The sequence below is a fragment of the Heterodontus francisci genome, chromosome 29 (genome assembly GCF_036365525.1).
Source record: "Heterodontus francisci isolate sHetFra1 chromosome 29, sHetFra1.hap1, whole genome shotgun sequence".
Lineage (NCBI taxonomy): Eukaryota > Metazoa > Chordata > Chondrichthyes > Heterodontiformes > Heterodontidae > Heterodontus > Heterodontus francisci.
Window position 1 is genome coordinate 5,550,518 of NC_090399.1, and position 24,311 is coordinate 5,574,828.

The 24,311-nt window shown below is 49.4% G+C and overlaps 1 protein-coding gene across 1 annotated transcript in view; it reads left to right on the forward strand.

Annotated features, from left to right (window-relative positions):
* The first annotated feature begins 3,896 nt into the window (after window positions 1-3,896).
* The window catches only part of LOC137346090 (butyrophilin subfamily 3 member A1-like), a 51,493-nt gene continuing 31,078 nt past the window's right edge, over window positions 3,897-24,311 (forward strand). Inside the window, exons 1-5 of the mRNA XM_068009386.1 lie at window positions 3,897-4,044; window positions 15,965-16,062; window positions 18,004-18,357; window positions 19,941-20,225; window positions 23,930-24,049. Of these exons, the coding sequence (XP_067865487.1) occupies window positions 15,972-16,062; window positions 18,004-18,357; window positions 19,941-20,225; window positions 23,930-24,049 (850 nt within the window). The 5' untranslated portion in view covers window positions 3,897-4,044; window positions 15,965-15,971. The remainder of the gene's footprint in view (window positions 4,045-15,964; window positions 16,063-18,003; window positions 18,358-19,940; window positions 20,226-23,929; window positions 24,050-24,311) is intronic.

Below are 24,311 nucleotides of genomic sequence, written 5' to 3' on the forward strand. Positions count from 1 at the left end.
TCTGAGACGGATGCACCATCTGTGGCTAAGGTAAGGATGGTATCAAATTGAAAGAAAAGATGTACGACACAGCAAAAATTAGTGGTACGTCAGAAGATTGAAAACATTTTAGAAACCAGCAACGGATGGCTGAAAAAATAGAGGGGGAGATTAGAGTATGAGAGTAAATTTGCAAGAAATATAAAAACTGACTGTAAAAGCATCAAATACATAAAAAGGAAGAGAGTAGTTAAAATAAATATTGGCCCTTTAGAGGATGAGACTGGGGAATTAATAATGGAAAACAAGGAATTGGCAGAGACTTTGAACAAGTATTTTGTATCCATCTTCACAATAGAAGACACAAAAAAAAAGTAGCAGAAAATCAGGGAGCTAAAGGAAGGGAGGAACTTGAAGCATTGGCTATCACTAGAGGAAAAACTGCTAGGAAAACTAATGGGTCTAAAGGCTGACAAGTTCCCTGGAACGGATGGCCTGCATCCCAGGGTCTTAAAAGAAGTGACAGCAGAGATAGTGGATGCATTGGTTGTAATCTTCCAAAATTCCCTAAATTCTGGAAACATCCCAGTGGATTGAAAAACCACAAATGTAACAGCTCTCTTCACGAAAGAGGGAGACAGAAATCAGGAAACTATTGGTCAGTTAGCCTAACATCTGTCATTGGGAAAATGCTCGAATCCATTATTAAGGAAGTAATAGCAGGACATTTACAAATCATAATGCAATCAGGGAGAGTCAACATTGTTTTGTGAAAGGGAAATCGTTTTTGACAAATTTATTAGAGTTCTTTGAGGATGTAGCAAGCAGGGTGGATAAGGGGGAACCAGTAGATGTAGTGTATTTGGATTTCCAGAAGGCTTTCGATAAGGTGCCACATAAAAGGTTACCGCACAAGATAAGAGCTCATGGTGTTGGGGGTAATACATTAGCATGGATGGAGGATTGGTTAACTAACAGGAAACAAAGAATTTGGATAAATGGGGCATTTTCAGTTGGAAAACTGTAACTAGTGGAGTGCCACAGGGATCAGTGTTGGAACCTGAACTATTTACAATCTATATTAATGACTTGGATGAAGAGACCGAGTGTATTGTAGTCAAATTTACTGATGATCTCAAGATAGGTAGGACAGCAAGTTATGAGGAGGACACAACGAGTCTGCAAAGGGATATTGGTAGGTTTAGTTTAGTTTAGTTTAGAGATACAGCAATGAAACAGGCCCTTCGGCCCACCGAGTCTGTGCTGACCATCAACCACCCATTTATACTAATCCTACACTAATCCCATATTCCTACCACATCCCCACCTGTCCCTATATTTCCCGACCACCTACCTATACTGGGGGCAATTTATAATGGCCAATTAACCTATCAACCTGCAAGTCTTTGGCATGTGGGAGGAAACCGGAGCACCCGGAGGAAACCCACACAGACACAGAGAACTCGCAAACTCCACACAGGCAGTATCCAGAATTGAACCCGGGTCGCTGGAGCTGTGAGGCTGCGGTGCTAACCACTGTGCCGCCCCTCTCCGTGGAGATTATCGGTATAGTGGGTGGGCAAGAATTTGACAGATGGATTATTATGAGGTTGTCACTTTGGTAGGAAAAATAGAAAAACAATATTATTTACAAGCGAGAGACTGCAGAATGCTGCAATACAGGGATCTGGATATCCTTGTACATGAATCACAAAAAGTTAGCATGCAGGTGCAGCAAGTAATTAGGACGGCAAATGGAATGTTAGCATTTATTGCAAGGGGGATAGAGTATAAGAGTAGGGAAGTCTTGCTACAACTGTACAGGGCACTGGTGAAACCACAATGAAAGTACTATGTACTAAAGGCCTGCTACCTGACGGGACCTGACGACATGTGTCGGGTTGTGTCGCTCTTCCGGGTCTGGCGTCTGGGTTGGGGTCGGGGACGGGGGGACACACAGTACTACCTTTTGCTCTGCTGGGAGGAAAGGGAAGTTGAGTAAGTAAGCGTCAAAATTTGAAAAGCCCGCCTGAGCTGGGAGTCCAGGATGTCAAGGAGGGAAACGTGCTTCCAGACTCCACAGAGTCTAAGTCTGCCCAGTAAGTGAGTGAGCATCTCTATGATGTCATCGCGCCCATGCTGCAGCTTCCTTCCATTCTATTCATCCAAAAGTGATGAGTACAGTAAGTGCACTAACATCCCAGTGGTCAGGTCGGGCGCGGGGTCCCATGTAGTTCGGGTCGGGTTTCTTTCTCCAGTCCCGAGCAGGCCTTTACTGTGTACAGTTTTGGTCTCCTTACTTAGGGAGGGATATACTTGCATTGGAGGCAGTTCAGAGAAAGTTCACTGGGTTGATTCCTGGGATGATGGTTACTCACTGCAGGATTCCTAGCTTCTGACCTGCTCTTGTAGCCACGGTATTTATATGGCTACTCCAGTTCAATTTCCGGTCAATGGTAGCCCCTAGGATGTTGATAGTGGGAGATTCAGCGATGGTAATGCCATTGAATGTCCAGGGGAGATGGTTAGTTTCTCTCTCGTTGGAGATGGTCATTGCCTGGCACTTGTGTGGTGCAAATGTTACTTGCCACTTATCAGCCCAAGCCTGGATATTTTCCAGGTCTTGCTGCATTTCTACACGGACTGCTTCAGTATCTGAGGAGTCACAAATGGTGCTGAACATTGTGCAATCATCAGCGAACATCCCCACTTCTGACCTTATGATTGAAGGAAGGTCATTGATGAAGCAGCTGAAGATGGTTGGGCCGAGGACACTACCCTGAGGAACTCCTGCAGTGATGTCCTGGAGCTCAGATGATTGACCTCCAACAACCACAACCATCTTCCTTTGTGCTAGGTATGACTCCAGCCAGTGGAGGGTTTTCCCCCTGATTCCCATTGACCTTAGTTTTGCTAGGGCTCCTTGATGCCATACTCGGTCAAATGCTGCCTTGATGTCAAGGGCAGTCACTCTCACCTCACCTCTTGAGTTCAGCTCTTTTGTCCAAGTTTGAACCAAGGCTGTAATGAGGTCAGGAGCTGAGTGGCCCTGGTGGAACCCAACCTAAGCATCACTGAGCAGGTTGTTGCTAAGCAAGTGTCACTTGATGGCACTGTTGATGACACCTTCCATCACTTTACTGATGATTGAGAGTAGACTGATGGGGTGGTAATTGGCTGGGTTGGACTTGTCCTGCTTTTTGTGTACAGGACACACCTGGGCAATTTTCCACATTGCAGGGTAGATGCCAGTGTTGTAGCTGTACTGGAACAGCTTGGCTAGGGGCGCGGCAAGTTCTGGAGCACAGGTCTTCAGTACTATTGCCAGAATGTTGTCAGGGCCCAGAGACTTTGCAGTATCCAGTGCCTTCAGTCGTTTCTTGATATCACGCAGAGTGAATCCAATTGGCTGAAGTCTGGCATCTGTGATGCTGGGGACTTCAGGAGGAGGCCGAGATGGATCATCAACTCGGCACTTCTGGCTGAAGATTGTTGCAAATGCTTCAGTCTTCTCTTTTGCACGTTCCTAACCGAAGTGGGGGGTGGGGGGTAGGATTCACATCCACCTGAACTAGCCAACTCGGAGTGGGCTCCTCCTGTGCTGTTATTACAGAGGTGGGAGGGTGATTGGGATTAATCAGATAGCACTTCGCTGGTACAGGCGCGATGGGCTGAATGGCCTCCTCCTTTGTTATGTGATGCTCGGATTCCAATCGAGTGCAACTTTTTAACATCCGCCCGGGGGCTGGGAATTGAAACACATGTGAATTTCACAACTTGGGGTAGGAGAGGAGATAGGAATGAACAGAATGTGTGAGAGAGAGGGAGGAGGGATTCAAGCTATTTACTGGTTGGGGCTGCAGAACCCGCCTCGATCCTCTGGGAGCTGAGTTCATTTCCGCCCTTTGAAACTTCCGACGGATCTAGTTCTTTTAAAAAATGAAACTAAAATTTCTGTCTGTTCCGCCCAGGTTCGTCTGTCCTCTTTTCTCGTCCATTTCTGCATTCAACAGGACCTGAATGATTTTAAACAGAGGCAGAGAGAGGTGTTTGATGTAGCAGTGGGTAAGTAGTGACTGGTTGTAACAGTAACAAGTGGCTACATTGGGGAATTGTATCCATTTCCTGGGTTCGGCAGCTTCCTGAGCGGAGACTCCCTGCTCAGGTCCAGAGTACAGGCTCAAGGTGCCACTTTCATGGGGTGTGTGTGTATAAGCTGGCGAAACAGGGGCAGATCGGAGTTTGTGGGGCTCAGTACCATCTCTAACCCAGTCTCCCCACCCTCTCCTCCAGCCCTGTCCTGAAACTGATCAGTTCTTGTAAGAGGCTTGCATTCATGAATCCCACCTCAAGGGCAACTCAAGGGCCTGCGTTTCTGTAGCACCTTTTCTCATCCCCCCAGGACGCCCCTGAAGTGCTTTACAGCCAATGAGGCACTTTTTTTCCAGAGTGCAGTCACTGTTGTAACAAACACAGGAAGATGTCATAACAAAGCAATGTGATAATGACCAGATCCTCAGTGGCATGGGCTGATAAATATTAGCCCAGGGTATCGGGGAGAATCCAGGCTCGGTCACCCCCCTTTCCCCCTTCCTCTGTTAGGCCTCTTAGAATTGTTACAGTACAGAAGGGGACCATTCGGCCCGCTGTGTCCGTGCCAGCCCTCTGCGAGAGCAACTCACCGAGTCCCACTCCCCTGCCTTTATCCTGTAGCCCTGCGATTTTTTTTTTTCTCTTCAGATAATTATCCAGTTCTCTTTTGAAAGCCTCGATTTGAATCTGCCTCCACCACACCCTCAGGCAGTGCATCCCAGATCCTAACCATTCGCTGCGTAAAAAGGTTTTCCCTTGTGTCACTTTTTTGTTTATTTTGTTAATCACCCAAAATCGGTGGCTGGATCCTTCAGCCAATGCACGCAGTTTCTCCCTAACTGCTCTGTCCAGACTCCTCATGATTTTGGACACCCCTATCAAATCTCTTAATCTTCTCTTCAAGGAAAACAGACCCAACTTCTCTAATCTATCCGTGTAACTGAAGTTTCTCATCCCTGGAATTATTCTCGGGAATCTTTTCTGCACTTTCTCTAATGACTTCGCATCTTTCCAAAAGTGTGGAGCCCAGAACTGGACACATTACTCCAGTTGAGGCCAAACAAGTGTTTTATACAGGTTTATCATAACTTCCTTGTTTTTGGACTCTACGCCCTTATTTAAGAAGCCCAGGATCCCATCGGCTTTATGAACTACTTTCTCAACCTGCTTCAATGGTGACATATATCACCAAGTCTCTCTGCACCTGCACCCCCTTTAGAATTGTACTCTTTAATTTAGATTGTCTCTCCTCGTTCTTCCAACCGAAATGAATCCCTTCACACTTTCCTACATTAAATTTCATCTGTAACATGTCCTCCCATTTCAGCTGCCTATGTCCTCTTGGAGTTTATCACTATCCTCCTCACAGTTCACAATGCATCCAAGTGGGACCAAGCCCTTTTATTCTGCTTGTAGTCATGTTGTCGGTTAAATGTAACTTGTGGATACAGTATCTGAGTTGATGAATCAAGTAATTTTCTCAGTGGATAAAATATCCACGACAGGTGATGTGTTTTGTGTCAGTGTTCAGTGCTTTGACTTTACTGTGTTAAATCAGTACAGTATCACCAGGGCAGTTTAAGGTGATTGCTGGAAGAAGCAGTGGGTGGCGCGAGGAAAAACCTTTAAACACGAGAGGTTTGGATCTGATAGGCTGCTGCAAACAGATTCAACTGGAGCCTTCGAAAGGGAATTGGATAAATTATTGAAGGAGGAAAAATGGCAGGGATATGGGGAAAGAATGGACAGTGGGACGAACTGGGATTGATCTTTGAAAGAGCTAGCACAGATTCGATGGGCTGAGTGACATCTTTCTGGTCGGTACTATTCTATGCATCAAACATTTTTCTCGGCTGTTTCTGTCTGGAACGATGACCGCTTTCAGATGTTAGGGAGAGGGAAAAGCGAGGGGGTCCCAAGGAGTGGGTTAGTGTTACATTCCGGGGGAAGTGTCTATTTGCAAAGAATTCTGGGATTGTGTCACTATTTACAGGGATCCCTGAATGTGTCAGTATTTACAGGGAGTCCCTGGGGAGTGTGTCAATATTTACAGGGGGTCCCTGGGGAGTGTGTCAGTATTTACAGGGGGTCCCCGGGACGTGTGTCGGTATTTACATGGGGTCCCCGGGGAGAATGTCAGTATTTACAGGGGGTCCCCGGGGAGTGTGTCGATATTTACATGGGGTCCCGGGGAGTGTGTCTGTATTTACAGGGGGTCCCGGGGAGTGTGTCTGTATTTACAGGGGGTCCCCGGGGAGTGTGTCAATATTTATAGGGGGTCCTAGGGAATGTATCTGTATTTACAGGGGGTCCTGGGGAGTGTGTCAATATTTATAGGGGGTCCTAGGGAATGTATCTGTATTTACAGGGGGTCCCTGGGGAGTGTGTCAATATTTACAGGGGGTCCCTGGGGAGTGTGTCAGTATTTACAGGGGGTCCCCGGGGAGTGTGTCAGTATTTACATGGGGTCCCCGGGGAGTATGTCAGTATTTACAGGGGGTCCCCGGGGAGTGTGTCGGTATTTACAGGGGGTCCCCGGGGAGTGTGTCAGTATTTACAGGGGGTCCCCGGGGAGTGTGTCCATATTTACAGGGGGTCCCCGGGGAGTGTGTCGGTATTTACAGGGGGTCCCTGGGAAGTGTGTCGGTATTTACATGGGGTCCCCGGGGAGTATGTCAGTATTTACAGGGGGTCCCCGGGGAGTGTGTCGGTATTTACAGGGGGTCCCCGGGGAGTGTGTCGGTATTTACAGGGGGTCCCCGGGGAGTGTGTCGGTATTTACAGGGGGTCCCCGGGGAGTGTGTCGGTATTTACAGGGGGTCCCCGGGGAGTGTGTCGGTATTTACAGGGGGTCCCCGGGAAGTGTGTCGGTATTTACAGGGGGTCCCCGGGGAGTGTGTCCGTATTTACAGGGGGTCCCCGTGGAGTGTGTCGGTATTTACAGGGGGTCCCCAGGGAATGTGTCGGTATTTACTGGGGGTCCCCGGGGAGTATGTCGTTATTTTTGGGGGAAGGGTGTCCCGGGGAGTGTGTCTGTATTTATAGGGGGGGAGGCCCCGGGGAGTGTGTCTGTATTTATAGGGGGATCCCAGGGAGTGTGTCTGTATTTATGGGGGGGGGTCCCGGGGTGTGTGTCTGTATTTATGGGGAGGGTCCCGGGGTGTGTGTCAGTATTTATGGGGAGGGTCCCGGGGAGTGTGTCTGTATTTATGGGGAGGGTCCCGGGGTGTGTGTCAGTATTTATGGGGAGGGTCCCGGGGAGTGTGTCTGTATTTATGGGGAGGGTCCCGGGGAGTGTGTCTGTATTTATGGGGAGGGTCCCGGGGAGTGTGTCTGTATTTATGGGGAGGTCCCGGGGTGTGTGTCAGTATTTATGGGGAGGGTCCCGGGGAGTGTGTCTGTATTTATGGGGAGGGTCCCGGGGTGTGTGTCAGTATTTATGGGGAGGGTCCCGGGGAGTGTGTCTGTATTTATGGGGAGGGTCCCGGGGAGTGTGTCTGTATTTATGGGGAGGGTCCCGGGGAGTGTGTCTGTATTTATGGGGAGGTCCCGGGGAGTGTGTCTGTATTTATGGGGAGGGTCCCGAGGAGTGTGTCTGTATTTATGGGGAGGGTCCCGGGGAGTGTGTCTGTATTTATGGGGAGGGTCCCGAGGAGTGTGTCTGTATTTATGGGGAGGTCCCGGGGTGTGTGTCTGTATTTATGGGGAGGGTCCCGAGGAGTGTGTCTGTATTTATGGGGAGGGTCCCGAGGAGTGTGTCTGTATTTATGGGGAGGTCCCGGGGTGTGTGTCAGTATTTATGGGGAGGGTCCCGGGGAGTGTGTCTGTATTTATGGGGAGGGTCCCGGGGTGTGTGTCAGTATTTATGGGGAGGGTCCCGGGGAGTGTGTCTGTATTTATGGGGAGGGTCCCGGGGAGTGTGTCTGTATTTATGGGGAGGGTCCCAGGGAGTGTGTCTGTATTTATGGGGGGGGGTCCCGGGGTGTGTGTCAGTATTTATGGGGGGGGGGGTCCCGGGGTGTGTGTCAGTATTTATGGGGAGGGTCCCGGGGAGTGTGTCTGTATTTATGGGGGGGGGGGTCCCGGGGTGTGTGTCAGTATTTATGGGGAGGGTCCTGGGGAGTGTGTCTGTATTTATGGGGAGGGTCCCAGGGAGTGTGTCTGTATTTATGGGGGGGGGTCCCGGGGTGTGTGTCAGTATTTATGGGGGGGGTCCTGGGGAGTGTGTCTGTATTTATGGGGAGGTCCCGGGGTGTGTGTCAGTATTTATGGGGAGGGTCCTGGGGAGTGTGTCTGTATTTATGGGGGGGGGTCCCGGGGTGTGTGTCAGTATTTATGGGGGGGGGGGTCCCGGGGTGTGTGTCAGTATTTATGGGGAGGGTCCTGGGGAGTGTGTCTGTATTTATGGGGGAGGTCCCGGGGTGTGTGTCTGTATTTATAGGGGGATCCCAGGGAGTGTGTCTGTATTTATGGGGGGGGGTCCCGGGGTGTGTGTCAGTATTTATGGGGGGGGGGGTCCCGGGGTGTGTGTCAGTATTTATGGGGAGGGTCCCGGGGAGTGTGTCTGTATTTATGGGGAGGGTCCCAGGGAATGTGTCTGTATTTATGGGGAGGGTCCCGGGGAATGTGTCAGTATTTATAGGGGGATCCCGGGGAGTGTGTCTGTATTTATGGGGGGATCCCGGGGAGCGTGTCTGTATTTATGGGGAGGGTCCCGGGGAATGTGTCTGTATTTATGGGGAGGGTCCCGGGGTGTGTGTCTGGATTAAAAGTGGGGGGGGGATCCCGGGGAGTGTGTCTGTATTTATGGGGAGGGTCCCGGGGAATGTGTCTGTATTTATAGGGGGATCCCGGGGAGCGTGTCTGTATTTATAGGGGGATCCTGGGGAGTGTGTCAGTATTTATAGGGGGATCCTGGGGAGTGTGTCAGTATTTATAGGGGGATCCTGGGGAGTGTGTCAGTATTTATAGGGGGATCCCGGGGAGTGTGTCAGTATTTATAGGGGGATCCTGGGGAGTGTGTCAGTATTTATAGGGGGATCCTGGGGAGTGTGTCAGTATTTATAGGGGGATCCCGGGGAGTGTGTCAGTATTTATAGGGGGATCCTGGGGAGTGTGTCAGTATTTATAGGGGGATCCTGGGGAGTGTGTCAGTATTTATAGGGGGATCCTGGGGAGTGTGTCAGTATTTATAGGGGGATCCTGGGGAGTGTGTCAGTATTTATAGGGGGATCCTGGGGAGTGTGTCAGTATTTATAGGGGGATCCCGGGGAGTGTGTCAGTATTTATAGGGGGATCCTGGGGAGTGTGTCAGTATTTATAGGGGGATCCCGGGGAGTGTGTCAGTATTTATAGGGGGATCCTGGGGAGTGTGTCAGTATTTATAGGGGGATCCTGGGGAGTGTGTCAGTATTTATAGGGGGATCCTGGGGAGTGTGTCAGTATTTATAGGGGGATCCTGGGGAGTGTGTCAGTATTTATAGGGGGATCCTGGGGAGTGTGTCAGTATTTATAGGGGGATCCCGGGGAGTGTGTCAGTATTTATAGGGGGATCCTGGGGAGTGTGTCAGTATTTATAGGGGGATCCTGGGGAGTGTGTCAGTATTTATAGGGGGATCCCGGGGAGTGTGTCAGTATTTATAGGGGGATCCTGGGGAGTGTGTCAGTATTTATAGGGGGATCCCGGGGAGTGTGTCAGTATTTATAGGGGGATCCTGGGGAGTGTGTCAGTATTTATAGGGGGATCCTGGGGAGTGTGTCAGTATTTATAGGGGGATCCTGGGGAGTGTGTCAGTATTTATAGGGGGATCCTGGGGAGTGTGTCAGTATTTATAGGGGGATCCTGGGGAGTGTGTCAGTATTTATAGGGGGATCCTGGGGAGTGTGTCAGTATTTATAGGGGGATCCTGGGGAGTGTGTCAGTATTTATAGGGGGATCCTGGGGAGTGTGTCAGTATTTATAGGGGGATCCTGGGGAGTGTGTCAGTATTTATAGGGGGATCCCGGGGAGTGTGTCAGTATTTATAGGGGGATCCTGGGGAGTGTGTCAGTATTTATAGGGGGATCCTGGGGAGTGTGTCAGTATTTATAGGGGGATCCCGGGGAGTGTGTCAGTATTTATAGGGGGATCCTGGGGAGTGTGTCAGTATTTATAGGGGGATCCCGGGGAGTGTGTCTGTATTTATAGGGGGATCCCGGGGAGTGTGTCAGTATTTATAGGGGGATCCTGGGGAGTGTGTCAGTATTTATAGGGGGATCCCGGGGAGTGTGTCAGTATTTATAGGGGGATCCTGGGGAGTGTGTCAGTATTTATAGGGGGATCCTGGGGAGTGTGTCAGTATTTATAGGGGGATCCTGGGGAGTGTGTCAGTATTTATAGGGGGATCCTGGGGAGTGTGTCAGTATTTATAGGGGGATCCCGGGGAGTGTGTCAGTATTTATAGGGGGATCCTGGGGAGTGTGTCAGTATTTATAGGGGGATCCCGGGGAGTGTGTCAGTATTTATAGGGGGATCCTGGGGAGTGTGTCAGTATTTATAGGGGGATCCTGGGGAGTGTGTCAGTATTTATAGGGGGATCCTGGGGAGTGTGTCAGTATTTATAGGGGGATCCCGGGGAGTGTGTCAGTATTTATAGGGGGATCCTGGGGAGTGTGTCAGTATTTATAGGGGGATCCCGGGGAGTGTGTCAGTATTTATAGGGGGATCCTGGGGAGTGTGTCAGTATTTATAGGGGGATCCTGGGGAGTGTGTCAGTATTTATAGGGGGATCCTGGGGAGTGTGTCAGTATTTATAGGGGGATCCTGGGGAGTGTGTCAGTATTTATAGGGGGATCCTGGGGAGTGTGTCAGTATTTATAGGGGGATCCTGGGGAGTGTGTCAGTATTTATAGGGGGATCCTGGGGAGTGTGTCAGTATTTATAGGGGGATCCTGGGGAGTGTGTCAGTATTTATAGGGGGATCCCGGGGAGTGTGTCAGTATTTATAGGGGGATCCTGGGGAGTGTGTCAGTATTTATAGGGGGATCCTGGGGAGTGTGTCAGTATTTATAGGGGGATCCCGGGGAGTGTGTCAGTATTTATAGGGGGATCCTGGGGAGTGTGTCAGTATTTATAGGGGGATCCTGGGGAGTGTGTCAGTATTTATAGGGGGATCCCGGGGAGTGTGTCAGTATTTATAGGGGGATCCCGGGGAGTGTGTCAGTATTTATAGGGGGATCCCGGGGAGTGTGTCAGTATTTATAGGGGGATCCTGGGGAGTGTGTCAGTATTTATAGGGGGATCCCGGGGAGTGTGTCAGTATTTATAGGGGGATCCTGGGGAGTGTGTCAGTATTTATAGGGGGATCCTGGGGAGTGTGTCAGTATTTATAGGGGGATCCTGGGGAGTGTGTCAGTATTTATAGGGGGATCCTGGGGAGTGTGTCAGTATTTATAGGGGGATCCTGGGGAGTGTGTCAGTATTTATAGGGGGATCCCGGGGAGTGTGTCAGTATTTATAGGGGGATCCTGGGGAGTGTGTCAGTATTTATGGGGAGGGTCCCGTGGTGTGTGTCTGGATTAAAAGTGGGGGGGGGGGGATCCCGGGGAATGTGTCTCTATTTATGGGGAGGGTCCTGGGGAGTGTGTCAGTATTTATAGGGGGATCCCGGGGAGCGTGTCAGTATTTATAGGGGGATCCTGGGGAGTGTGTCAGTATTTATAGGGGGATCCCGGGGAGCGTGTCAGTATTTATGGGGAGGGTCCCGTGGTGTGTGTCTGGATTAAAAGTCGGGGGGGGGGGTCCCGGGGAGTGTGTCTGTATTTATGGGGAGGGTCCTGGGGAGTGTGTCAGTATTTATAGGGGGATCCCGGGGAGCGTGTCAGTATTTATGGGGAGGGTCCCGTGGTGTGTGTCTGGATTAAAAGTCGGGGGGGGGGGTCCCGGGGAGTGTGTCTGTATTTATAGGGGGATCCCGGGGAGTGTGTCAGTATTTATAGGGGGATCCCGGGGAGTGTGTCAGTATTTATAGGGGGATCCCGGGGAGCGTGTCAGTATTTATGGGGAGGGTCCCGTGGTGTGTGTCTGGATTAAAAGTGGGGCGGGGGGTCCTGGGGAGTGTGTCAGTATTTATAGGGGGATCCCGGGGAATGTGTCTGTATTTATGGGGAGGGTCCTGGGGAGTGTGTCTGTATTTATAGGGGGATCCCGGGGAGTGTGGCAGTATTTATAGGGGGATCCCGGGGAGTGTGTCTGTATTTATGGGGAGGGTCCCGTGGTGTGTGTCTGGATTAAAAGTGGGGGGGGGGTCCCGGGGAGTGTGTCTGTATTTATAGGGGGATCCCGGGGAGTGTGGCAGTATTTATAGGGGGTCTCCGTTTTCCTGAGTTGTGAGTGATTTGCCTTTTCTTTAGTTCCCATTGTCGCTGGGTTGCCTTCATGGAGAATATTCCTCACACAACACACTGTCGAACTTCTCCCTGTCAAACTGGCCTGGAGCCAGAGCACACCCAGCCTGGTTCAAAGTTCCACTATTGTCGTCTTCTGCTAACAGGTTGTCTGAGGGACAATTGAAATCCCTGGCCTCTCTCTACGCTGATCCAGGTCCACTTCCTACTGAATAATTACAGAAGGTGTACACTGAGCTCAGACTGTGGCAATGTAAAACCTGGAGTGAATTCAGTCACTTTCTCGAGTATTAGATGTGACACTTGGGAGGATCTGTACGTCACATACAAAAGTAGGTCCTTTATTAGTGTTTGGGAGATTGCAGAGAAGTATTTGGAGCTGAATTTGGAGCTTCATTGTCCCGCCCTGTCAGATACACTGACCACCATCTCGATCAGCTGCCCTGGACCAGGCTCCTCACTCCAGTCATGGTGTGACGTGTGAGAGACCAGTGTCCCTGCCTGCCTGTTCTGCCCCTCCGCGAGGGTGGAAACTTGCTTGGCGACTCTCTGCCCGTGTTCATAAGAACATAAGAAATAGGAGCAGGAGTAGGCAATTCAGCCCCTCAAGCCTGCCCCGCCATTCAATAAGATCATGGCTGATCTATCCCAGGCCTCAACTCCTCTTTTGAGCCTGCTCCGCATAACCCTCGACTCCCTGAGATTTCAAAAATCTATCTACCTCCTCCTTAAATACATTTAATGACCTAGCCTCCACAACTCTGAGGCAGAGAATTCCAGAGATTCACCACCCTCAGAGAAGAAATTCCTTCACATCTCAGTTTTAAATGTGTGCCCCCTTATTCTGTAATTACGTCCCCTAGTTCGAGATTCCCCCACTAGTGGAAACATCTCAACATCTACCCTGTCAAGCCCTCTTAAAATCTTATATGTTTCTATAAGATCACCTCCCAATCTTCTAAACTCCTATGAATAAAGGCCTAACCTGTTTAGCCGCTCTTGATAAGACAGCCCCTTCATCCCAGGAATCAGCCTAGTGAACCTTTTCTGAACTGCCTCCAATGCTAGTATATCCTTCTTTAAATTCGGGGACCAAAACTGTATGCAGTACTCCAGGTGTGGCCTCACCAACACCCTGTACAGTTGTAACAAGACTTCCCTATTTTTAAACTCTAACCCCCGAGCAATCAAGGCCAAAATTCCATTTGCCTTCCTAATTACTGCCTTTTTATTTTTCCTACCAAAGTGGATGACCTCACACTTTCCCACATTGAACTCTATCTGTCCAGTTTTTACCCACTCACTTAACCTATCTATATCCCTTTCCACATTCTTTGTGTCCTCATCACAACAGGCCTGCCCACCTATTTTTGTATCGTCAGCAAATTTGGATCCACTACACTCTGTCCCTTCCTCCAAGTCATTAATATATACAGTAAATAGCTGAGGCCCTAGGACTGATCCTTGTGGCACCCCAGTAGTTACTGCTTTCCAATCTGAGAAAGACCCATTGATCCCGACTCTCTGCCTTCTGTATGTTAACCAATCCTCAATCCATGCCAACACATTACCCCCAATACCCTGAGCTCTTATTTTGTGAATAACCTTTTATGTGGCACCTTTTCAAATGCCTTCTGAAAATCCAAATACACTACATCCACTGGTTCCCCTTTATCCACTCTGCTTGTTATATCCTCAAAGAACTCTTATCAAATTTGTCAAACATGATTTCCCTTTCATAAAACCATGTTGACTCTGTTTGATTGCATTATGTTTTTCTAAATGTCCTGCTATTTCTTCCTTAATAATGGACTCTAGCATTTTCCCAATGACAGATGTTAAGCTAACTGGTCTATAGTTTCCTGTTTTCTGTCAGAGTTATAGAGAGCTACAGCACTGAAACAGGCCCTTCGGCCCACCGAGTCTGTGCCGACCATCAACCACCCAGTTATACTAATCTTGCATTAATCCCATATTCCCTACCACATCCCCACCTTCCCTCAATCCTCCTACCACCTACCTACACTAGGGGCAATTTACAATGGCCAATTTACCTATCAACCTGCAAGTCTTTGGCTGTGGGAGGGAACTGGAGCACCCGGCGGAAACCCACGCGGTCACAGGGAGAACTTGCAAACTCTGCAGTGTCTCCCTCCTTTCTTGAATAGGGGTGTCACATTAGCGGTTTTCCAATCTGCTGGTACCCTACCGGAATCCAGTGAGCTTTGGTATATTATGACCGATGCCTCCACTATCTCTGCAGCCACTTCTTTTAAAACCATTGGATACAGGCCATCAGGTCCTGGCGACTTGTCTGCCTTTAGTCCCATCAGTTTGTCCAGCACCTTTTCCCTCGTGATACAGATTGTTACAAGTTCCTCCCTCCCATTTACACCTTGCTAATCTATTATTGTTGGGATGTTTATAGTGTCCTCCACTGTGAAGACCGATGCGAAATACTGGTTTAAATTATCTGCCATTTCCCTGTTCCCTGTTATTAATTCCCCAGTCTCATCCTCGAAGGGTTCCACACTTACTTTAGCTACTTTCTTCCTTTTTATATACCCGTAGAAGCTCGTACTGTTTGTTTTTATATTTCTTCCCAATTTATTCTCATAATCAATTTTCTCCTTCTTTATAGTTTTTTAGTCATCCGCTGCTGGTTTCGAAAAAAAAAAATCCCAATCCTCAGGCCCATCACTAGCTTTTGTCAATTTGTATGCCTTTGTTTTTGATTTGATACTCTCCTTAACTTCCTTTGTTATCCACGGGTGGTTCATCGTTCTCATCGAGTCCTTCCTTCTGACCAGAATAAATGTTTGCTGAGTGTTATGAAATATCTGCTTAAATGTCGTCTGTCACTGCTCATCTACTGACTTACCCTGTAGTCTATCTTCCCAGCCTGCTTTAGACAACTCTTTCTTCATACCTCTGTAATTGCCCTTGTTTAAGTTGAGGAAATTGGTTTGAAACCCGAGTTGCTCGCCCTCAAACTGAATTTGAAATTCTACCATGTTGTGATTGCTCCTCCCTAGAGGATACTTAACTGCAATATCTCTGATTAATCCTACCTCATTGCACATTACTAGATCTAAAATAGCCTGTTCCCTGGTAGGTTCTGCAATGTATTGCTCTAAGTAACAATCCCTGATACACTCTACAAATTCGCCTTCCATGTTACCTCTGCTAATCTGATTTGTCCAGTCAATATGCAGATTAAAATTACCCATGATAATTGCAGTGCCCTTTTTACACGCCTCCATTATTTCCTGATTAATATTTTGTCCCTCAGAGAGGCAACTCCTCGGGGTCCTGTAGACCACTCCCACCCGTGATTTCTTTCCCTTGCGATTCCTTATTTCGACCCAAACTGTTAAGGTTGCTCTGGGATCATAAATCTCTTGCTGCTTCCCAGGAAACTTTGTTGCTCTGACTCGCAGCCGCGAGAGTCTTTCGAGAGAGAGAAGGAGGTGGTTGTCAACCCCTAATGAAACCTCTTGTCTTTCAGGGCTTACATGGACAGGCTTCGGTGCTTTGCTATGTTCGGGAGGATGGGGCTCTGGGCCCTGTGTCTCATTTTCCTCAGGATCCAGTCTACACTGGCAGGTGAGAGACGCCACTGCTCAAACACCTCAAACCCTCACTCAACGCTGAGGTGTGTTTGAACATTGAGTTCATTGACCGTGTACACAAGGCCGTGTGGGAGACCCTGCAGTATAACGGACTTTGGGTCTTCACTGACTGAGGTGTGTAGGAAGGACGACTTGCATTTCGATAGCGCCTTTCACAGACTCAGGATGACCCAAAGCTACTTACAGCCACCGAAGTACTTTTTGAAGTGTAGTCACTGTTGCAATGTTGGAAATGCAGCAGCTGCTTTGTGCACAGCAAGATCCCACAAGCAGCAATGGGATGGTGACCAGCTGATCTGATTTTAAGTATTGGTTGCGGGATAAATATTAGCCTGGGAGAACTCTTTAAAATAACAGTGGTGGGATCGTTTACAAATAGCCGAGGCCTCAGTTTAATGTCTCATCCGAAAAACAGAACCTCTGACACTGCAGCACTCGCTCAGTACTGAACCTCTGACAGGGTAGCACTCCCTCAGTACTGACCCTCCGACAGTGCAGCCCTCCCTCAGTACTGACCCTTCGACAGTGCAGCACTCCCTCAGTACTGACCCTCTGACAGGGCAGCACTCCCTCAGTACTGACCCTCCGACAGTGCAGCACTCCCTCAGTACTGACCCTCCGACAGTGCAGCACTCCCTCAGTACTGACCCTCCGACAGTGCAGCACTCCCTCAGTACTGACCGTCCGACAGTGCAGCCCTCCCTCAGTACTGACCCTTCGACAGTGCAGCACTCCCTCAGTACTGACCCTCCGACAGTACAGCCCTCCCTCAGTACTGACCCTCCGACAGTGCAGCCCTCCCTCAGTACTGACCCTCCGACAGTGCAGCCCTCCCTCAGTACTGACCCTCCGACAGTGCAGCACTCCCTCAGTACTGACCCTCCGACAGTGCAGCACTCCCTCAGTACTGACCCTCCGACAGTGCAGCACTCCCTCAGTACTGACCCTTCGACAGTGCAGCACTCCCTCAGTACTGACCCTCCGACAGTGCAGCACACCCTCAGTACTGACCCTCCGACAGTGCAGCACTCCTTCGGGACTGACCCTCCGACAGTGCAGCACTCCCTCGGGACTGACCCTCCGACAGTGCAGCACTCCCTCGGGACTGACCCTCCGACAGTGCAGCACTCCCTCGGGACTGACCCTCCGACAGTGCAGCACTCCCTCGGGACTGACCCTCCAACAGTGCAGCCATGACCTGACTCGGAGGCGAGAGTGAAATTAACGGGGCCATGGCTGACTCCAACACTTTTTAACATCGTAAAACATTCCAAGTTGCATCCCAAGGAGAAACCGCTTCACTCAGAGGGTTGTGAATCTTTGGAATTCTTTACCGCAGAGAGCAGGGCATGATCCGTTACTGGAAATATTTGGGACAGAGATGGATCTCTGGATTTTTGAACACTAGTGCATTAAGGGATTTGGGGATAATGCGGGAAGGTGGTGTTGAGATAGGAGATTAGCCATGATCTGATTGAATGGTGGAGCAGGCTCGAGGGGCCGAATGGCCTACTCCTGCTCCTATGTCTTCATCTTCTTCTGAGCATTATCAGTCAGAATTTAACACCAAGCCACTTGAGAAGCATCTTAAATGAGGAGGGAATTCCAGAGCTTGGGGCCCAGGCAGCTGAAGGTTCAGCCACCAATGGTGATGGGATTAAAATCCGAGATGGAGAAGGGACCAGGATTACAGCAGTGTAGATATCTCGGAGCAATGTGTATTGGTGCTGCATTTCCGACATTCCAACATTGACTACACTTGGAAAGGTACTTCATTGGCCGTAGAGCAGTTTGAGAAATCCTGAGGGGTGCTATACAAATGTAAACTCCTTCTCTCTTTATGGATGTTTGGAAGTTGTTGTATTCCTTTTTTTTAGTGAATGGGTTTAACACTCTGGTCTTCTCCCCTCCCCAGATGTGTTCAGGGTCACAGGCCCTGAAGCCCCAGTCGTTGGTATGGTTGGTGGCGTGGCAGTATTGGAGTGCCAACTGATCCCGGAGAAACCCCCAGCGGGCATGGAGCTGCAGTGGGCACGCAGTGCCTCGAAGCTACACACCACCATCCACCTGTACCGCTTTGGAGATGATGTGGAGCAGCAGCAGGCCGAGGCCTACATGGGCAGGACTGAGTTCTTCAAGGATGAGTTTAAGCAGGGCAACATGTCACTCAGACTGAAGGATGTGCGGCTGGAGGATGAAGGAGACTATCTGTGCATGGTGGAGCATGGGAAAATTATTGAGCAAGCCCTCATTAAACTGAAAGTCGCCAGTAAGTCAGGCTGTCCATGGGATTGACACCTTCTACCTCTCTCTCTCTCTCTGTGTGAGATTGATGCCTTCTACCTATCTCTCTCTCTCTCTGTGAGATTGACACCTTCTATCTCTCTCTCTCTCTCTCTGTGAGATTGACACCTTCTACCTCTCTCTCTCTCTCTCTGTGAGATTGACACCGTCTAACTCTCTCTCTCGCCCTCCCTCTCTGTGAGATTGACACCTCTACCTCTCTCTCTCTCTGTGAGATTGACACCTTCTCTCTCTCTCTCTCTCTCTCTCTCTCTGTGAGATTGACACCTTCTCTCTCTCTCTCTCTCTCTCTCTGTGAGATTGACACCTTCTCTCTCTCTCTCTCTCTCTCTCTGTGAGATTGACACCTTCTCTCTCTCTCTCTCTCTCTCTCTGTGAGATTGACACCTTCTCTCTCTCTCTCTCTCTCTCTCCGCGATTGATGCCCCCCCCGCCTCCCCACCGCTCTCCCCTGCTCCCCTCTTGATTCAATGTTCGGGGCTTTGCTTCACAGATTATGCACCTTAAAGAAGCACACCTTGCATTTATATAGCGCCGTTTATGATCTCGGGATGTCCCGAGGGGCTATGAGATGCTGATTTACTTTGGAAGTGTCATTGATGTTGTCATGCAGGAAACAAGACACCCAAGTGCACACAGCAAGATCCCACAAACCGCAATGAGATGAGGACCAGATCAGCTGTTGTTAGTTGAGGGATAAATATTCTCCCAGGAGAATGCCCCTCCTCGTTCCGATAGGTTCCCTCCCCTGGAGGGGTAGGTGGGGCCTCATTTTAATGGCTGACAGAAAGAGAGTTCCATTGACTCTGAAAGTGCAGCACTCCCCCGTGTCGGGCAATGGCACCATTGGCCTGGATTTTTAGTCACTGGAGTGGGTCTCAAATCCACGACCTCCTGCCTTGGGGGAGAGGGAGAGGGGGGAGGGAGGGAGAGGGAGAGAAGAGGGAGAGGGAGTTTCCACAGAGCCCCTGCCCAGTCTAGGGGTTGTCCCAATCTCTCCTCATGTGACAGGGTGTCTGATTACCCTCCTGTGAAGACTCTCGGCACTTGTTACTTGGAGGGTGGAGGGTGGGTGCTGTGAGTGTAAGATAGTCCCCAATAAATCCAATCGGGAATTCGGGAGAATCCCTTTGATCCAGGGAGGGGTGAGAATGTGGAACTCACTACCAGAGGGATTGGCTGATTTGAATAACAGATGCATTTGAGGGCAAGTTAGATAAACTCATGAGGGAGAAAGGAAGGATATGTTAGTAGGATGAGATGAAGGGGGGGCGGGTGGTGGCGGTGGTGGGAGAACACCAGCATAGACTGCTTGGGCCGAATGGCCTGTTTCTGTGCAGTAAAATATGGTGTAGCTCTATTTTAAAGGTGCTATATAAATGCAGATTGGATTGGTGGTTCTCTGCAAGGCCGAGGCTGTTTTTCCATCCTCGTTTGCCATCACAGTGAATCTGTGTAGCCTTTCTCTGTTAGGCCCAGGGGGATGGATGGAATGATGGGATTGACATAGCCGTATCTCCCTGAGACTGACGACTCTCTCGCCTGCAGGTTTTGGCCTCCGGCCTGCTATCCGATTGGACGGGTACCGCAAGAACGGCATTGGCCTCCAATGTAACTCGTCGAGCTGGTACCCTTCTCCCATGATGCATTGGGCAGACGAGAATGGAGTGAACATGACTGAGAAGGCCCAGACCAGGACGGTGAGGAGTGCAGATGGCCTGTACAGCATCTTGAGTGCCATCGAGGTAACCAGCGACTACACTAACACCTTCCACTGTTCGGTCAAGAGCAGCACCTTGAAACATTCACAGGAAGTCAACCTGCACATCCCAGGTTAGTCAGGTGACTACGCGTGTATCAAAACAAAGGGTGAATGCACGTTTTGTACATTGCAACCTCAGCACCTCCCAAAGCCATAATCTAGGCTGACAATCCAGTGGACTCCAGAGGGAGTGCTGCACTGTCAGAGGGTCAGTACTGAGGGAGTGCTGCACTGTTGGAGGGTCAGTACTGAGGGAATGCTGCACTGTCGGAGGGTCAGTAGTGAGGGAGTGCTGCACTGTCGGAGGGTCAGTACTGAGGGAGTGCTGCACTGTCAAGAGGGTCAGTACTGAGGGAGTGCTGCACTGTCGGAAGGTCAGTACTGAGGGAGTGCTGCACTGTCGGAGGATCAGTACTGAGGGAGTGCTGCACTGTCGGAGGGTCAGTACTGAGGGAGTGCTGCACTGTCAGAGGGTCAGTACTGAGGGAGTGCTGCACTGTCGGAGGGTCAGTACTGAGGGAGTGCTGCACTGTCGGAGGGTCAGTACTGAGGGAATGCTGCACTGTCGGAGGGTCAGTACTGAGGGAGTGCTGCACTGTCGGAGGGTCAGTAGTGAGGGAGTGCTGCACTGTCGGAGGGTCAGTACTGAGGGAGTGCTGCACTGTCGGAGGGTCAGTACTGAGGGAATGCTGCACTGTCGGGTCAGTACTGAGGGAGTGCTGCACTGTCAGAGGGTCAGTAGTGAGGGAGTGCTGCACTGTCGGAGGGTCAGTAGTGAGGGAGTGCTGCACTGTCGGAGGGTCAGTACTGAGGGAGTGCTGCACTGTCGGAGGGTCAGTACTGAGGGAGTGCTGCACTGTCGGAGGGTCAGTACTGAGGGAGTGCTGCACTGTCGGAGGGTCAGTACTGAGGGAGTGCTGCACTGTCGGAGGGTCAGTACTGAGGGAGTGCTGCACTGTCTGAGGTGCTGTTAAACTGAGGCCCTGTCTGCCCCTTCAGGTGGATGTAAAAGATCCTACGGCCGTGTTTTGGGGATGAGCAGGGTCGTTATCCCTAATGTCCTGCTCCATATTTATCTCTTGATCTACGTCAGAAAAGCAGATGATCTGGTCATTATCACTTTGCTGCTTGGGATCTTGCTGTGCGCAGGCCTTCTGCTGCATTACTACAGTGACCACATGTCACAAGGAGTTCATTGGCTGTCAAGAGCTTTGGGACATGCTGGGATGGTGAACGGTGATGTAGAAAATCAAATTATTATTAATGCAAGTTTGTTATTCATGGCCAAGTAAAACGAAACATATTTTTTAAGAAGGGGAAGATGTTTGATGTGGGGGTATGGCGATGGAGTGGGGAGGAGACATAGCAATCGAAGGAGGCCCTTCAGCCCCTCGAACCTGTTCCGCCATTCAGTCAGACCATGGCTGATGTCTGACCTAACTCCATAGTCCTGACTTTGCCCCATATTGTATGAGGAGAGATTATGCAAACGTGGGTTGTAGTCTTTGGAATTTAGAAGATCTGATTGAAGTTTACCTGCTATTCCTGTGATCCCAGATTGGAAATGAGTAACTGAGCAAACATCTATTGCTTTCTGTGTGAGTGGAACTGTTACAAAACTTCCTCTGCTTTAAATTCTAACCCTCTAGATCTAAAGATTAATATTGAATTTTTCTTTTTGGTTGATTTTTTTTTATTTGCCCTCTATATTTCAGTGTACACTGGACCCTCCCAAATCTCTGTGGACCTCCACTATCCTCAACATTTTCACCATTTAGAAAATGCTCGGATCTCTCCTTCCTTTTGGTCCACTTAACTTATTAAAGCACTTGAAAACCCCACGCCACATTTAGACATTATGCAGTGTCCTTATCGAAGTGACCTCTTTGCGGTTAAAAGTCCCAAACTCTTCCCAGTTGCACTGGGTTGGATCTCCCAGTCCTTCTCTAAGTCAATGTCCTTTTCACTCATTTCATCAAGAAGAACAAAGAACAAAGAACAGTACAGCACAGGAACAGGCCATTCGGCCCTCCAAGACTGCGCCGATCTTGATGTCTGCCTAAACTAAAACCTTCTGCGCTTCCGGGGCCCATATCCCTCTATTCCCTTCCTATTCATGTATTTATCAAGATGTCTCTTAAACGTCGCTATCGTATCTGCTTCCACCACCTCCCCTGGCAGCAAGTTCCAGGCACTCGCCACCTTCTGTGTAAGAACACTTGCCTCGCACATCCCCTCTAAGCTTTGCCCCTCGCACCTTAAACCTATGTTCCCTAGTAACTGACTCTTCCACCCTGGGAAAAAGCTTCTGACTATCCACTCTGTCCATGCCGCTCATAACTTTGTAAACCTCTATCATGTCGCCCCTCCACCTCCGTCGTTCCAGTGAAAACAATCCGAGTTTTTCCAACCTCTCCTCATAGCTCATGCCCTCCAGACCAGGCAACATCCTGGTAAACCTCCTCTGTACCCTCTCCAAAGCCTCCATGTCCTTCTGGTAGTGTGGCGACCAGAATTGCAGGCAATATTCCAAGTGTGGCCTCACTAAAGTTCTGTACAGCTGCAACATGACTTGCCAATTTTTATACTCTATGCCCCGACCGATGAAGGCAAGCATGCCGTATGCCTTCTTGACTACCTTATCCACCTGCGTTGCCACTTTCAGTGATCTGTGGACCTGTACGCCCAGATCTCTCTGCCTGTCAATACTCCTAAGGGTTCTGCCATTTACTGTATACCTCCCACCTGCATTAGACCTTCCAAAATCCATCCGAGCACATTCGACCTGGACGTCTGTGAATAAGATGATCTCTGCTGACCCCATTGGTCTTTGTCTTCCACAAACCTCAACTTTCAAATTGGGTTCCTGTCTTTACAGCTTTTCACATTATCAATGTTTTGAGAGCAGTTGTTTTCTCTCTCTCTCTTTTATGGGACTGCCTCTGCTGGTCTTTGTCTTCCATTTTTCTTTACAGCCTCCAGACTTCAGAAAGCCTGTTGAATTTATCCAGAATCAAAAGTCAATCGTCATTTGCCTTTTTCAATTATGCAGAGTCCACAAGTCTGGCCACCGCAGAACCACCTGGGCCTTGCTTTGTTTCCAGGTGTTTAAAAATTTCAACTCTGATTTGCATCTTCAGAGCCCCGGGCTCCCTGTTTATGATCTGAGTGTCCGGGAGAGTGAAACCCATTGCTTTCAGGTGTTTCACCTTGCATTCTGCTTTCAAATGGGTCTTTGATCTGGGTTTCTTGTTTCCTTTCTTGTGTCCAGGCAGCGTTGGTGTGAGGTCACGTATCTGAGTGCTTCGTATAGGACATTAAAAATCACAGTTCAGTGTTCATAACACAAGGAAGGTTAAGAGGTTAAGGTTCTCAATTAGGACAGGTAAAGCAGAAAGGAAACTCTGTTTGCCGTGTCAGTGCATCGATAACTACATTGTGTAAATTTCATGTCTTTGTCAAAGGGTCAGCAGGGGAGAGCTTAGGAACAATATTTTACACAATGTGACATTGGGGATAGGATCAAGCTTGACTGTATTGTGCTGCCTCCTAGGGTCAAATAGCTTCCTGGCATTTATTGTCCAGACTTACAAGTAGGCAGAGAACAAGACAGCCACACTCGTGCGCTTCCTATGAGTTCCCCGCTTTCTAGTAGTTGGAGTGGTCCTGGGAAGGTATTGTCGGTGACGCGAGGAGCCTGTGTGGCAGTGACCTGTGGGTCAAAGGTGACAGCTGGGGTCAATTTAATAAATCTTCCTTCTGATTCTCTTTCCAGATGAATTCTTCCCCAGGATGTCGAGATACTTCACCGCTTTCATCGTGTTTTTCCTCTTGCTCGTCGCAATCCTGACAACAGCAGGGTACTTTCAGTTTAAAAAGTGGAAGATTATGAAAGGTACGATACGCTGGTCACTGATCCTTCTGTCAAAGTTTGACAAGGGACCACGTTGAGTTGGGGCCACCGTTTGAGGAAATGTTGCCCTTTTGGGTCAAAGGTACCACTTTGAGAGAAAAGGCCAGTTTTTTGAGTTTTCAAATGGAAAAGAATTTTCCTGTTTGAATCGAACAGAGTTAATTCACGACAACCGAAACTGTTATCTGCAGAGGGGTCTTCAGTATTTGAGTTCCGATGAGGGCACAACTCCTGGGGGCAATTC